Source organism: Microcaecilia unicolor, chromosome 3 (genome assembly GCF_901765095.1).
Source record: "Microcaecilia unicolor chromosome 3, aMicUni1.1, whole genome shotgun sequence".
NCBI lineage: Eukaryota > Metazoa > Chordata > Amphibia > Gymnophiona > Siphonopidae > Microcaecilia > Microcaecilia unicolor.
In genome coordinates this window covers 456,892,727-456,909,813 of record NC_044033.1, presented here as the reverse complement: position 1 = coordinate 456,909,813, position 17,087 = coordinate 456,892,727, and the positions used below count along the sequence as shown (strand labels likewise).

Sequence of the window (17,087 nt, the reverse complement as noted above, 5' to 3'; positions counted from 1 at the left end):
TTGATTTTTGGTTCATGTACTAGGATATTTAAGGATTCTTTTACTAAGCTGTGGTAAAACATGGCCTTAGAGTGCCCTTATAAGGAGTCTTTCCCACACAGTGATGCCATTTTTACCATGCCTGTAAAAATGGCTTTTTTTTTTAAACATTAATAGCAATGCGCTAATTTTGCCATTATCGCATGGCCATTTTTTAAAATTACCTCATGAGAAGTTACCACCACCCATTTTGTAGGCGGTAAAGGCTCATGCGGAATCCATGCGCTAACCAGTTAGTATGCAGCAATGTATACTAACTGGTTAGTGCAGGAATACCCTTTTTCTCTGCCCATGAGATGCCCCCCCCCCTTCAAAAAAACTTGAAAAATTATTTAGCGCACGGTTGGCTCACACAGGTTTCCAAGTTACCACAGGATGTCTGTGCACATCTCATGGTACTCCATTTTTTGTAGTGTTGGGCATGCTTTAGCATATGACATAGCTTAGTAAAATGACCCTAATAACTTCCTAATTACCTTGGTTTATTTTTCTTGTTAATCCAACTTCCTCAGGTGTTTTGTGACTTGCTTTTCTCCTCCTAATGTGGACTACTAGGTAGATTTATTATATTATATGATTAGCTTTTTATTTTATTTTTTTTATTTGTTTGGGATTATGATTACAAATGTACCATATTCCTATTTAACAATTAAAATAAAATTTAAAAAGTTAGGCCTCTTATAACTTTATTATATACAAAGTCAAACAAATACTATTCTAACCTCTCAACTCGTGGTTGTTCTGTCTACTTTCAACCACTATAGATTTTTCTAAGCACTTGAAAATGAAGTTGATTCACTCTTACAAAGTAGGGGGAAGGCTATTAAAAATCTCTAAATGCTTCAAGCAATTTCAACTGTCAAAAACACTGTTAATAAATAGAAGCTACATTGTACTGGTAGACTGTAGAACTACAACAGTTAAAGCTTGGCCTCAAAGATCATCTGCCTACATTCAGCAACTGACCAAGAGACTCCTTAAAGACACTCCTTAAGCAACACATGAGATTATAGTTTATTTAACACTCTGTGGGTAGCTACTGTAGAACTTTTTAGAAGCCATCTAAAAGCCAGGAATAAAACCCCATATTGCAAAGCAGTGTTTCTTCCCTACCTGAAAGCAAATGTCAGAAGCTGTGGAGGAGGTAAGTTGTGGAGCAAACCCCAGTCATTCCTGCCCATGCCAATGCCAATTTCAAAATGGCTGTCACAAACTCTATTTGTAGTCTCGCAAAGGCTGCTGCAAGAATGCACAGCAGCCATTTTGAAAGCAACCAGGGACCGGCTCCTGCCCTGACTACACTAGACTACCAAGGCTTCTAAGGTAGACTTGAGGGGGGCCCCACAGGTAGGTAGGTGGGTGGGGGTCTGAGAGAGAGGGATGCTGCTATTTGGGAGGGAGGAAGGGATGTACTGAGTGTGGCACGGGGAAGGGGGGATAGGAGGGCTTAATTGTGTTTGGGAAGGAGGATTTGGGACAGAGATTGGATTATGAGATGGTCAGATAACTGAAGGTTCAATAATCAGGACTCTACTGTATAGGTATAGAATATTGTACATTTTTTAATGATTCAGAATGTGTTCTGTGCCCGTGTTCAAATTCCAATATTTTAGCAAAGATGAACTTAAGCAGACTAGGTATTCATATCTCCAAAAAAAAAAACAAAAAAAAAGACAAATCAGTTCAGATTCTTCCACATGTTCATGCAAGCATAGGATCATAATATTACTTTAATTGATAGTCCTCATAACCCTGCTAGACAATCTCCACAGAAACTGTAACAGGGGTCCAGGCTTAGTTGATTTAGAATGGAACTTCGGGCCCTAGGGGCCAGAGTATTAATATACGGTTCCCATATTAGGTAGAATTTACGTTGTGTTTTAGGTTTGTAGTATGAATCTCTCAGCTCCAGTAGCAGCAGCGCATGCCACCTATTGCGCCATTGCCAAAACGATGGTGCTTCCAAATGTATCCAGTTAACTAAAATGCATTTCTTCCCCACTATACACGCTTTATAAATTAGCAGATTATAGCAGACAGTACTTTTCCCCTTCAGCAGGTCGACCCCCAGAAGGGCCGTCTCCGGCGTCAATGTCACCCTCTGCCCCAGGATATCCCCTAAGAACTTCGCTATCCACTCCCAGTTTTTGTAGATTGCTGTGCAGGCCCACATTGCATGATAATAAGTACAATAGGGAACCCCACACCTGCTACAGGTAGACGAATCCGCCCTGCCCATGTGATATAATCTCGACAACGAAGGTGAAGGGCCTTGAGATTCAGCTGACCTTGATATTCTTTGGATCCCCAAAATTCAGATAACCTTCAAAAGCTACTTCTATCACCTGCAGCAACTGAACAATCTCTCCTCATACATCAATGTGGCAAGTCTGGTCAGTGGTCCAAGCCATACGACAGCTGAACTACTATAATGCACTGTATATTAGTCTGATCACAAAGGGTTTGCACCATCTCCAATGAATTCAGAATGCTATAAATAACATATTATACTGCATCATTTCATTAAAAACTTCATGGCTACTAGTACACTACTGGTAACACAAACATTATCACTGATCTTCAAGGCCTCTAGAGAATATGGGCCAGAGTACTTAAACAGGTTTGCCGTCTATGCATCTTCGAGGTCTCTAAGGCACTCCAAGGAGCATTAGTAATTGTCCCCTTGCCAAAGGAAATTGCATGGTGCGACAGCATACCTTCTCAGAAGTAACCGCCACACTCTGGAACTCACTATTATTAGGGCTTTCCTTAACAAAAGATCACCTTCACATTAGAAAGCAGGTGAAGGCACTGGTTCTTTTCCCAAGCCTTTAATGGGTGAAATGACTGGTAAACACACGCTGATCAGTTTTACACACTGTTATATACAATTTGTTTCCCAGTCAGTCAACAGCTATTATTCATCTCATATTCTTTGTTATACCTTATCTTGTTTGTCCACATGTTCCACCTCTGCCATCCCTTTTGCCTTTTTCATTTAAATGTATTTATTTATTGCACTTGTATCCCACATTTTCCCACCTATTTGCAGGCTCAATCTGGCTTAAATTGTGATCAGGAGTACCATGTCTCTTTAATATTAATATTTTAATATGCTTTATTGTGTACTGTTACATGAATATTGTGCTGCCACTATTTTATTATGGTTACAATTATGATTTTTCCTTGTGAATTGTTAGAAACTTTTATCTTAAAGTACCAACTATTGCTCTCCGTTTGTCAACACAGTCTCAGGATGTTTCCTGGACAGTGTAATTACAGAAACTAGCATAAAACAAATATTTCAGTTGGGTAATAAGAGTAGCTATGCTATGGATCCATCCTATGCCAAAGAACTCTAGTACTGCCCAAATAATGGACCAAATACCTATCCTGCTCCTCTTGCACACCCTAAAGAGTCGAGATGAAAACTCTTTAAAGAAACACAAACCTCCATTCTGCAAAGAAATAGTTTGAGACTGTGTAGACCAATAGAGAGCAATAGTTGGTACGTAGATCTTAGGAGCAGATGGAGTGTAAGTTTTGTAAAGTATAAAACATCATTGAACTTACGGGAGCTGCAGGAAAGTGGCTTGAAAGTTCATATGGTTCCTCGGGTATCCAGTGACCATGATCCAAAGACCAAAGTACCTGTAACAAATTTCAGCATTCATTTCATTCACTTATGCGCAATGCTATTTGCCATTTAATAGGAAATTAAATTATAGTTGATACAGGAAATAAGATATTTACTTTAGTGAAAGATGTCTCTGAATGGAAAAAAAAAGAACAAAAATTAAGGATGATTGGCTATTAACATGTCACAGTGGTTTTTTAAAATCATTGTTATTATTTATTGAAGATACCTTGGTCATGCATGCCCTACTATCCTAGGGTTGTGCTATAAATATCTCTGATCATGACCCTGTAAATTACAGACCCCATGTACAGTGGTTGAAATCATGACAAAATTAAAGCATTCAAAGAACACTTTGTGAAGAAGAATTTATCCTAACTTACTTGAGTTTTCACTGTGATCTTTATTTCCTGCAGGTCATATCCTATAAAGATACAGTCCTGGTAGATTTCAGGGCAGCCTGTTGCCTTTAATAACAAAGGTGCCTGGACTACAAAAAATGACTTCCTCATAGCTCATCAGAAAACTGAAAAGGCATATCTTACATGGTTATTCTAAATAGTATCACTATACTAAAAATAGTTTGGAACACCAAATGATTGAAATAGATTTCAGGGGGCTACCAAAAGTAGCTAAATTTTAAACAAAGTAAGGCCTCAAAAGCTCATTGAGCCCCATCTGGAAACCAGTGTAAACTCTTAATAGTCCCAACTTTATTATCATTGACCGCATCTCGAATACTGTGTGCAGTTCTACTCACCGCATCTCAAAAAAGATATAGTGGAATTGGAAAAGGTACAGAGAAGAATGCAGAAAATTATAAAGGGGATGGGATGACTTCCCTATGAGGAAAGGCTAAAGCAGCTAGGGCTTTTCAGCTTGGAGAAGAGACGGATGAGGGGAGATATGATAGAGGTTTATAAAATACTGAGTGGAGTGGAACAAGTAGATGTGAATCGCTTGATTAGGCTTTCCAAAAATATTAGGACTAGGGGGCACACAAAGAAGCTACTAAGTAGTAAATTTAAAACGAATCAGAGAAAATATTTCTTCACTCAAGAAGTAATTAAACTCTGGAATTTGTTGCCAGGGCAGTTAGCTTAGCGGGGTTTAAAAAAAGTTTGGATAATTTCCTAAAAGAAAAGTCCATAAGCCACTATTATGATGGACTTGGGGAAAACCCACTGCTTATTTCTAGGATAAGCAGTATAAAATCTTGCCAGGTCCTTGTGACCTGGATTGGCCACTGCTGGAAACAGGATACTGGACTTGATGGACCTTCAGTCTGTCCCAGTATGGCAATGCTTATGTTCTTATTGTAGAGCTAATCCAGAAAAAAGAGCAACAACAAAACTCCGAATAACCAAAAAAAGGAGAAAAGGTTGCTCCCCAAAAAACTGGACTCTTAACGAAATCCCATTCAATCTAGATCAAACATAAGTGCAAAAATACAAAAACACACAAATATACACAGTCCCCCCCAAAAAACCTAGAAGTGTGCACACAGTATAGACAATATTGAAAATCCACCAATTTTAAATTGGAGAAAGAGACAAAGTTCAGGCACATCATCAGTCTCAGCAAAAAATCATAAAGGGCTCAATTAAAAATGACGCAACAGTTATGCTGCTCCCCATTGCGTATACCAATTACTCCAATACCAGTATTGTGTTCAGTTCTGGAGGCCGTACCTTGCTAAGGATGTTAAAAAAATGGAAGCGGTGCAAAGAAAAGCTACGAGAATGGTATGGGATTTGCGTTACAAGACGTATGAGGAGAGACTTGCGTACCTGAACATGTATACCCTGGAGGAAAGGAGAAACAGGGGTGATATGATACAGACGTTCAAATATTTGAAAGGTTTTAATCCGCAAACAAACCTTTTCCGGAGATGGGAGAGCGGTAGAACGAGAGGACATGATATGAGAGTGAAGGGGGGCAGACTCAAGAAAAATGTCAGGAAGTATTTTTTCACGGAGAGAGTGGTAGATACTTGGAATGCCCTCCCGCGGGAGGTGGTGGAGATGAAAACGGTAGCGGAATTCAAGCATGCTTGGGATAAACATAAAGGAATCCTGTGCAGAAGGAATGGATCCTCAGAAGCTTAGCCGAGATTGGGAGGCGGGGCTGGTGTTTGGGTGGTGGGGCTAGTTCTGGGCAAGACTTCTACGGTCTGTGTCTAGAAAATGGGGCTAGTTCTAGGCAAGACTTCTACGGTCTGTGTCCTGAAAATGGCAGATACAAATCAAGGTAAGGTATACACAAAAAGTAGCACATATGAGTTTATCTTGTTGGGCAGACTAGATGGACCGTGCAGGTCTTTTTCTGCCGTCATCTACTATGTTACTATGATAAATTGTTAGTCTGTCATTACCTTACATCATATTTTGCCTGTGTATTTATTCTTTCAGCACCATGTTAACAGCCATACATACATATATAGTCAATATAAAGACGTGAAAGCAAAGGTACTTATCCTTAATCGGTGTTTTCCCTACACAACAGAAATAATCAAGTAAGCAGGCATCCTGGTGATATCATATGGCATATGATGGAACAGCTCTCCCAGAGTTCAGAACTACAGGTAAGAGTAAAGATCTGAGCATGCACAGCCCTTCCCACACACAGCAGAAATACAACTCTAGAGAATATGGGAAGGATTGTATGCCTGATTAATCCTGCTAACTAGGGTAAACAGCTATTACAGATAAGCAATCTTCCCTCCACCCCCCAACTTTAACTACAAGGATTGCATCAGACACAAGTGGGTGACTCCCAAGGTCAGGGCACTCAGTGTTATAATTTGTCTATAGCTCATAGATATGATGCAAAAGTTGATGAACTTACAAAGACAGGTTGGTCAGTGCAGCTCAATCAAACATGCTGTTTCTGATTGAAGTCAAGTCCAGCAATAGTGAGAAGTGAAGGTATGATTCAAAGACCACATAATTGCTTTGCACATGCTATGCAGCAGTGGCTCTGATGTGATGAGGTTTAACATTACTAGCTAGAAGTTTATCAGGATGCTAGCCAAATTGCTAGGATCCATTTAGTTACTGAAATAGCAAATGTGTGGAGGTCAAAAGACGACAACTGCATAGGCTTCTAGGCTGATTCAACTAATTGTGGACAGTAAGCAAGAGCCCTTCTAAAATCCACAGTGTATTAGGAATTCTTGCATGAATACTTGTAATAGTAAAATGTAGGAAGCACTATTTCTTCATTTCTGAAAAAAGCACCTTCCAGGTGAGATACTTGATAGATGTGTATTAACTCAAAAGAGAGATTCATGAGAGATGTAATGACCACACTGAAGTCTTATGACTCAGGCTTCTTTGATTTGTTTTTCTGTTTTTCCTTTTGTTGCTGAGTTGAAGCTACAGGAGTGCTGGAACTATGTACTAAGCCCAGGGAGGCATGTAGCCCCAGGGAAGAGACTGTTCCTAATTAAATACAGGAAATTTCTGACTGGTTTGATATTGTTTGAACTGCCAAGCATCGGGCCTAGGACTGGGAAAGTCGAGCACAGCCAAGCGGCGGGGGAAGTGTTTACAGCAGTTAATGCATTGCTCTCTCCCTCTCCCCATATCCAGCTTTGCCCCATCTCTCCTCTCCTCCCCTGTACTCTACATTGCCCCATCTTGTCTCCCTGTCCTCTCCTCCTCTCTCTGGCTCACTCATTTTAGGAGGCCTAAAGCTCCTGCACTGGTCCATTGTTTGTGCTGCCCTAGTCAATTTGTGTCACGGGCATCATCATTGCAGAAAAGGCATAAAAATTGAGTGGATGACATCAGATAACCAAGGAGAGATAAGCAAATACTAGAGACATGGTATTTTTCCAGTGTTTATCCAATAAAAAGACATTTTGTTTTATTATAATTATTTTTTTTGCAGTTGGGGTGTTTTATTTATTTATTATTAGGATTTATTTACCGCCTTTTTGAAGGAGTTCATTCAAGGCAGTGTACAGTGAGAATAGCTCAAACATGAGCAATAGGCAATTACAGCAGTAAAAATATTCGAAAACAATATAAAGTATGGCATGGTATACTAGCAATGTCAACACAATACATAATAGAACATTATAGTTGGTAGTGAAGGGTAAGGCAAAGTTGTAACGTTTAGATGGGTAAGAAAGTAGGAAGAATTAGAAAGTCAGGAGTGGCCTAGTGGTTAGGGTGGTGGACTTTGGTCCTGGGGAACTGAGGAACTGAGTTCAATTCCCACTTCAGGCACAGGCAGCTCCTTGTGGCTCTGGGCAAGTCACTTAACCCTCCATTGCCCCAGGTACAAATAAGTACCTGTATACAATATGTAAGCTGCATTGAGTCTGCCATGAGTGGGAACGCGCGGGGTACAAATGTAACAAAAAAAAAAGTTGCACATGGAGGAGTGGATAAACATGTCCCGCTGCAGTATGTGCAGCCTGAGTCACTCCTTGTGTGTGTAAGTGAGACTAACAAGTTAGTTACTTCTTCCACTAAAGGCTCGGTTGAAGAGCCAAGCTTTCACCTGCTTCCCGAAGTAGAGAGAGTTTTGTGTTAAGCGGAGCCTTTCAGGCAATGCATTCGCTTGCGGGTATCACATCGTGTAATGTCTTTTGGAGAGGGTGTAGTTAGTGAAAGTCCTTGGGAGGACTTTAGTGTCCTTGGCGGTGTGTAGAGGATCATCCTATTCTTTAGTTACTCAGGGTCATTTCCTTTCAGGGCCTTGAAGATCAGTCATAGAGTTTTTAGTTTCTATTGGTTAAAATCAGGAGCCCTAATTATCCAAGTGACACAAGGGAGCCGCCAAAAGTCTTATATGTAAGTTTTATTAACAATACACCAATATGACTCGACACAAACAAACTTTTTGAAGATGTCATCAGAAAAGCACTGACAGAGTTGAACAATTCTTAGCCTATTGCATCTCCCCAGGGAATAAGTCCAGCTTATTCTCACCTCAAGAACCAACTGTGCTCCAGACAAAGCTTTAGTAATAGTGATGTACTCTGATTGCTCTAAAAGAATACAGGGGCAGAATATCAGAATTTGGGATCAGAGATCAAGGACATTCAGAGCTGCAGAGCAGAACAGGTAGGCAGCAGCTGTTTCATTTAACTATTCCCAATAGGACAATTAAAAAAGGATTGTATCAAAGGTTGAAAATAATACAGTCTGATGAGAGATTCAAATGACATTTTTCCGTATAGCATAGTCAGACAAAACACTTCCTCTGCTTTCTCTTGTGATAGAATGAAATGTTTCCTCGACCTTTCAGGAAAGAAATTTCCACCTCACATCTGACAAACAAAGGTAGAAGGATCGTTTTTATTAACTATCAGGCTTGCAAAAGATTTCAGGACATTTTAAAAAGGATACAAGTAATAGTTAGCTAGTTAAATGTAAATACAAAACAGTGTACATTCACACAGTTATGATACTTCATACTGAATAGGAACATATGACTCATGGCCAATTGAATTTCCACTCTAGACAGTTATATCAGGGGAATTCTTATTATTGCTAACACTGAAGTACAACATGCTGCTTCAGTACACCAAATTGAGATCAGTTTTTGAATCTTATGTTTAAAAGCTATCAAAATATAGTGCAATTCATTGAGATTTTTCTCTAAATTACCAAATGAAACATTTTAATATTTTATTAAACATATAATGGAGTGTGATCTGGCAAGCTAAAGGAACATGTGTTCCTCTGGTGCCAGCCTTGTTCCCCATTCCGATGAACCCCACAGTTTTTAATGGCAAGATTCAATGCGTGAATAACAGAAGAGTTGGCGTCCACAGTGAAGATGTTTCATCAATAAGTTATAAACACAAGCTGTGTATACTGGATATTGAAGATGTGCCATAAATCTCCAAGGAAGAGGTGTCAGAACTGACAAAGGCTTTGCACTGCTACAAAGAAAAACTAGATGAGCTAGAGAATTCTTCATTCAGAAGTAATCTGCACATAGTGAGCATCTCCAAAAAACTTAAAGAAGGTGAGAACTGCAGGGTGTTTTGGAGACAAGGCTACCTAATGAATTGAATCTTGTAGATGAGCTTGGCATTTTGACTACTGAGTGAGCACATCATATGGGTCCACATAAGGAAGGATTGAACCGCACAAAGGTGATTATGACCCAGTTCTTGAATTTTGTGCATGAAGAGATTATTAATGAGAGATTATTAAGATCAGTTCACCAGATCCAGCCCCAGCTCCAAGAAGGTAAGAAAAGGTTTTTCAGGATTAGTCCTCAAAAGTGTTGGTGTTGCACCAAGAGTTTATGCCTATTTGCATGAATCTGTATAACACAAAGATAGTTTGCTCAACAATTTCCTGTTAGTCTTCATAGTCACCATAATGGCTCCATATACCAATTTAGCTCTACAACAGAAGTGGATAAGTCTGTAATTATTTTACATTCAAGGACCTCTTCTAGAATGCATATAACAGATTTGAACCTCATCTTCAGCTGCACCATGAACAAAGCCAAAACTGATAGAAGATGGCTGGAATACCTGGCATGGGTCTGGGCTCAAGGGAACTGCAGAAGTTATAACCTGCAGGACTTGTAACCCTCTTCAAGAATGTAACCTTTGCACCTAGACTGGAGCCTGTGTGTCAAAATTTGGACCGTCTGATTGGACTCTTCATCTCTTTTGCTCTAGGGAACTTGACAGTGCCAGTTACACCGAAGATTATCCTGGTAAACACTTTGGTGGTTAATCATGGCTGAACAGTTCAACTTTATGAGGTAACTGCACTTGGAAGATGCAGACTCAGGATTTGCAGATTCTCTTGATTTGAGAAGGATGGCAGTTTGAAGCCACAATGAGTTTAGGACTGTTGAAGTTGATGTTCATAACAGTTTTGTTGAATTGCAACAGCTAGGAGATACGTTGGGGCGTATTTGATGTCTGAAATTGGTTAGTTAGAGAGGGAATGGTTGGCAGGGGATCCCTACACATTTGTGGAAACTAGACTTAAGGAGAGGAAGTAAATATGCTGAGTAGAAAAATGCAAGATGAAGGGCTGGCTTGGAGGGAGGGGAAAGCTTGGAGCTTCCAGAGATTACAAGACTGCTGTTTGAATGTATGTGTAGATGAGTTGTGTGTTTCATTTGAGAAATTGCTTGGTGCAGGGGCCCAAGGGTGCACCTCCCCCGACATATGGTCAAATACATTTCCTGAAATGTCTGACTTGGGTTCCCCAGTGAAGAGACATAAGGTTATTTGAGATGTCAAGTAACATAAAGCAAAGATAATCATGTAATTGGAGAAAAATCTGGATGATCTATAGCAGTGGTATTGGGGCCACTTGGAATTCAAATGAGCTGAAGGAAAGCTTCCAGTTATCTTCCCATGCAGGGCCAGGACACTGCTGGCCAGATTGTAGCAATGACATCCATCATTTCCAGTTCCCCTTCAAACTTTTCATTTGGGGCATCATCAAGGAGGTGAGTGTTTCCAAATGCATTTTCTTCTTCCATTGAGGGATCACTTATCCTTCAAGTGTGCAGCTTTCCTCCTTTCTAACATAACCTGGGATAGAGAAGCAGAGATAAGTGGAAAAAAAAATAGAATGACAATGGGGGTTGCCCCAGAGGTCTCCAGAGGTGCCAATGACCCCCAACCGTTGAACTGAAGAACACTGATCTAGAGCATCAAAAGAGATAGTGGGTGAGTAAAGTTTATATGACCTCAAAAGATGAGAAAGGCAGATTCTTTTCCTTTTCTTTCCCAAATAAGTGGTCTAATTTCCAACATGAAGTGAAAACCCTAAGGAGAGTGTGAGGGAGTGGGTGGTATAATACTACTACTACTAATCACTTTTATAGCGCTACAAGGTATTCGCAGCAAGAGAGAGGGGCTCAAACAGAAAGCATAAGAATATAAGAGTAGCCATACTGGGTGAGACCAATGGTCCATTTAGCCCAGTATCCTGTTTCCAATAGTGGCCTAGCAAGCTCACAAGAACCTGCCAGAAACCCAAATCATGGCAACACTCCATGCTACCAATCCCAGGGCAAGCAGTTGCTTCCCCATGTCTGCCTCAAAAGCAGACTATGGAATTTTCCTCCAGGAACTTGTCAAAACCTTTTTTTTAAAACCCAGATACACTAACCACTGTTACTACATCATCCAGCAAAGAGTTCCAGAGCTTAACTATTTCTTGAGTGAAAACATATTTCCTCCTATTTGTTTTACAGGTATTCCCATGTAATTTCCTAGAGTGTCCCCTAGTCTTTGTATTTTTGGAACGAGTAAAAAATCGATTTACTTCTACTCGTTCTATACCACTCAGGATTTTGTAGACCTCAATCATACCTCGTCTCATCCGTCTCTTTTCCAAGTTGAAGAGCACCTAACCTCTATAGTCTTTCCTCATATGAGAGGAGTTCCATCCCCTTTATCAATTTGGTCACTCTCCTTTGAACTTTCTAATTCCGCTATATCTTTTTAGAGATACAGCGACCAGAACTGAACGCAATACTCAAGGTGCAGTCGCACCATGGAGTGATACAGAGGCATTATAGTATTTTCAGTTTTATTCACCATCCCTTTCCTAATAATTCCAAGCATCCTGTTTGCATTATTGGATGCAGCTGCACACTGAGCAGATTTCAGCGTATTAGTTACACCTAGACCTTTTCTTGAGTTTTGACCCCCAAGTTGGATCATAGCATCAGTTAACTATGATTTGAATGGAATGTGCATCACCTTGTATTTGTCCACATTAAATTTCATCTGCCACTTGGATACCCAGTCTTCTAATTTCCTAAGGTCTTCCTGCAATATTTCACAGTCCGATATGTTTTCACAAACTTGAACAGTTTTGTGTCATCTAAAAATTTAATCACCTCGCTCATCGTTACAATTTCCATATTTATAAATATGTTAAACAGCACCGGTCCCAGTAGCAATTCCCTGTGGCACTCCACTGATCATCCTCCTCCATTGAGAGAAATGGCCATTTAACCCTACCCTCTGTTTTCTGTCCAATAGCCAATTCCTATCCACACCAGAATCTTGCCTCCTATCCTATGACTAATTTTCTCAGGAGTCTCTCATGAGGAACTTTCTGAAAATGTAGATACACTACATCTACCGGCTCACCTTATGCACCTTCAAAGAAATGAAGCAAATTGGAGAGGTAAGACTGCCCTTGGCTGAACCCATACTGACTCTGGCTCATTAAACCATGTTTGTCTATGTGTTCCATAATTTTATTTTTTTATAACAGTTTCCACTATTTTGCCCAGGGCTGACGTCGGACTTACCAGTCTGTAATTTCCCTGATCACCCCAGAACCCTTTTTATAAATCTATGTCACATTGGCCATCCTCCAATCTTCAGGTACTACGGAAGATTATAACGACAGGTTACATATTACTAACAGATCAGCAATTTCATGCTTCAGTTCTTGGATGTATGCCATCCAGTACAAGTGATTTACTACTCTTTAATTTGTCATTTTGGATCAGTACATCTTCCAGGTTCACCAAGATATCTCTTAGTTTCCCCACATCATCACCCTTGAAAACCATTTCCAGCACAGGCAGATCTCTTACATCTTCCATAAAGACCGAAACAAAGAACTTATTCAGTTTCTCCGCTGTGGCCTTGTCTTCCCTGAGTGCCCTTTTGCTCCTTCGTGATCTAAAGGTCCCATGGATTCACTCGCAGGTTTTCTGCTTCTGATGTCCCTGAAAAAGTTGTTACTGTGAGTTTTAGCCTCTGTGGCAAGTTTCTCTTCATATTCTCTTTTGGCCTTCATTATTAATGCATTGCATCTGACTTGCCAGAGCTTATGTTGTTTGTTATTGTCTTCATTTGGGTCCTTTTTCCATTCTTTGAAGGACAATATTTTGGCTGTAATAGTCTCTTTTACTTCACCTTTTAACCACGCTGGCTGTCGTTTTCTCTTCTTTCCACCTTTGCAAATTCATGGAATGCATCTAGTCTGGGCTTCCAAGATGATATTTTTGAATAACATCCACGCCTAATTTAGTGTCCTAACCCTAGCAGACGATCCTTTTAGCTTCTTTTTAACCATTTCCCTCATTTTATTAGTTGCCCTTTCAAAAATTAAATGCAGCTACAGTACATTTCCTTTGTGGGTTCATCCCAGATAGTAGCTCAAGCTTGATCATGTTATCACTGTTTCACAGGGAACCCAACACCGCCAATTCTCCCACTATGCTTTGCAAGCCACCAAGGACCAGATCCAAAATAGCTCCTCCTCTCATGGGTTCCTGGATCAGTTGCTCCAAGAAGCAGTCGCTTATTACATCTAGATATTTTATTTCCATGGCATTCCCTGATGCAACATTTATCCAGTCAATTTTAGGGTAACTGAAATCACTAATTATTATAGTGTTGCCCAATTTGCCAGCTTTCCTAATCTCTGTAAACATTTCTTCATCTGTCTGTTTGTTCTGTCTCTGCGGACGGTAGTACAGCCCTACAAAAATACTCCTTCCTGTCACACATGACATTTCTATACGTTGATCTCACAGGCCTGGTCTGAATTTACAACTTTAAAAAGGTCTGTTCTTTTAGATTATTTTTTTTTTAATTTTATTTATAAAGTTTAACATAATATCCAAGGAATATTTACTTGTACAGAAAAGCGTTACAAAAAAGAAAATTAAACCTTCCAAGTAGACAATCTAATAAGAAATTAAACAAACCCTCAAGTCCACAATATGAAGATCCAAGACTTAATGAGAGGATAAAGAAAAAAATTAAGAGAACATTTTAGGCAATAACATACCTGAGGTACTTGAGCTAGATACTAATTACGTGAAGAGCTCAATTCAATTTTCTGAAACTCACTTGGTTGCCAAAAAGGCTGTTAGGTGATAAAGTTCAAAGAAAACACATTTAACAGAATTATGTCTGATAATACATTTACATGGATATCTTAAAAAGAAGGTACCCCCTTATTTGAAGAACACCAGGTTTCAATAACAAAAATTGTTTATGTTGGCATTGAGAATCCCTAGATACATCAGGAAAAATTTGGATCTTAAAACCTAGGAACAATTTCTCTATATATTTAAAAAACATTCTCAATAACCACTGTTTGTCAGGAGATAATGCCATCGAAGCAACTAAAGTCGCTGCAGTGGCAACTTCTGAATTTGAACTATTCAATACAGTGGAAACATCTAGAGAAGCTTGCTGCTGTTCCACCGCTTTCCTCGGTAGATAATAAACTTATAAGAAAGGAGGAAATTTATCCTACCGTATACCCAAAATTTCATTCATATAACGCTTTAGCATTTCCAAGGGCGTAATAGTAGACACCCTTGAAAAATTCAAGAAGCAAAGATTGTTACCCCATGCAAACTTTTCAAGAGTCTCACATTTATTTCTCAAATTGGATATATCTTTGACTAAAGAAGTCTGCAATTCTGAACACCAGATAAATTCTTATTAATTTGATCCATCTGAGAAAACAACACCTTCACCTCTGTTTCAACTTTTGCTGCTTTCAATTCTACTTGAGAAAGCTTCTCTATAAGAGTACCAGTTTACAGAAACAGGGTTTTCCCCAGATCTGAGATCAATAACCATAAAGAATCCAATGTTACCTCACTAGGCCTCTTTTTCAAAAACTCAGGAACAGACACAACTGACGTAGACTCAGGAAATCCACCTTCCAGCTCCAATTCGGCAACTTCTTGATCCCCCGTCATATTTGCAGCAAGATTGTTTTCCCGGGAGAGAACTTCCAGTCTCCCGCAGTCTCCCGCTCATGTAATTGGGCCTCTCTCAAAGTTGTGCCCAGCATACCTCCTGTAGAAGGCACTGACAACTCAGCAAGTGGAGAACTTGCACCTTGTGGTTGCGGGGGAGGAGCTCTTCGGTCCGGGATTAGCGATATTTCTAACCCTGGAAACGCCGCCATATCCTCTCTCAAAGCCAGCGTCTCTAACGAGCCTTCTCCTGACCTCTCCACCAGCCCAGGACTTCTCACATACTGATCAATCAGACCAACAATGAGGGGTTCAAGCAGCTGGGAGGCTCGAACAGCCACTTTCCACTGGTGTTTAGGCATTTTCAGAAGAAAAGTTGCGAGAAGCCAGCAGCACCTCAGGTACATATGGCTATCCTGGATCCTGAAGCGTCCTCCTGTTTTAGATTATTTAAAGCCTTAACCTTGCATTGCCAACTGGTAAGACAACTAAGCCACAGGGTGAACTCCACAGGGTGAACTGCAGTGCCACCCAGTGAAATTTTGTCTAACTAGCTAATGACATAAAAAATGTGCCTTGGTCCCACAGACCACGAGACTTTGAGGATCCAAATGGTGTGTGGGAGAGGAAACCATAATCCCCACTGACCAAAAAGACAAAAGTGCAAGAGGTCAAACACCTACATAACAGTATTTAAAAGATCACCTCATTGCCACACCAAAGTTACCACCAGCACACCCTTGGGAACTATATGACTGGTGAATGCCAGATCAGCTGCAAAGAAATCCTCGGAGATCCATGATGCCATATATGATCTTCACAGCCTAGGAATAAGTGAAACCTGGCTAGATGAAAGTGGGGGTTTACCAATGGTTGAACTATGCCCAAAAATGTTTCAACATCAACCAAGACCAGTAAGATGGGTAGAGGGGTAGCAGTCTTGATTTGGGATACAATCAAACTGCACAGAATATCCATCCCCCAGCTACATGAATCAGAATCTCTTTTAATACAACTTGAAGAGGAGAAACCAATCTGGCTGCTCATGGTATGCAGAGCACTTCATAACAACACATTACCTGTGCAAGAACTCCTAGACCTGATTACTCAAGTAACCCTGAATTACCCTTGGCTGGTGAAAAACGAAGATACTTACGTGTAGCAGGTATTCTCCGAGGACAGCAGGCTGATTGTTCTCACATGTGGGTCGACGTCCGCGTCGGCCCAGGAACCGACATTTTGAAAGCAAAATATTAAAAAATTTGCCATAGTCTTCTGGCACGCGTACAGCACGCACCGCGCATGCATGGACAACTTCCCGCCCTTCGCGCAAGTGTGTCACTTCAGTTAAATCAAAAGCATAGAAATAAACAAATAACTCCAAAGGGGAGGTGGGCGGGTTTGTGAGAACAATCAGCCTGCTCTCCTCAGAGAATACCTGCTACAGGTAAGTATCTTCGCTTTCTCCAAGGACAAGCAGGCTGCTTCTACTCACATGTGGGGTATCCCTAGCATCCATTCTCACTCAAAACAATGAACAGTGGTCAATTGGGCTTGCAACGGTGAGGACGTAACAAAGATTGACCTGAAACTAAAGCAACTAACTGAGAGTGCAGCCTGGAACATAACAAAAAGGGCCTAGCGGGGTGGAGTTGGATTGTAAACCCCAAACAGATTCTGCAGCACTGACTGCCCAAACTGACTGTTGCGTCGGGTA

The 17,087-nt window shown here is 40.4% G+C and overlaps 1 protein-coding gene across 1 annotated transcript in view; it reads right to left on the bottom strand.

The window, feature by feature from the left end:
• Positions 1-17,087, bottom strand: part of MCPH1 (microcephalin 1) — a 629,434-nt gene that overhangs the window by 380,921 nt on the left and 231,426 nt on the right. Inside the window, exon 12 of the mRNA XM_030198944.1 lies at positions 3,613-3,690. Coding sequence (XP_030054804.1) covers positions 3,613-3,690 — 78 coding nt within the window. The remainder of the gene's footprint in view (positions 1-3,612; positions 3,691-17,087) is intronic.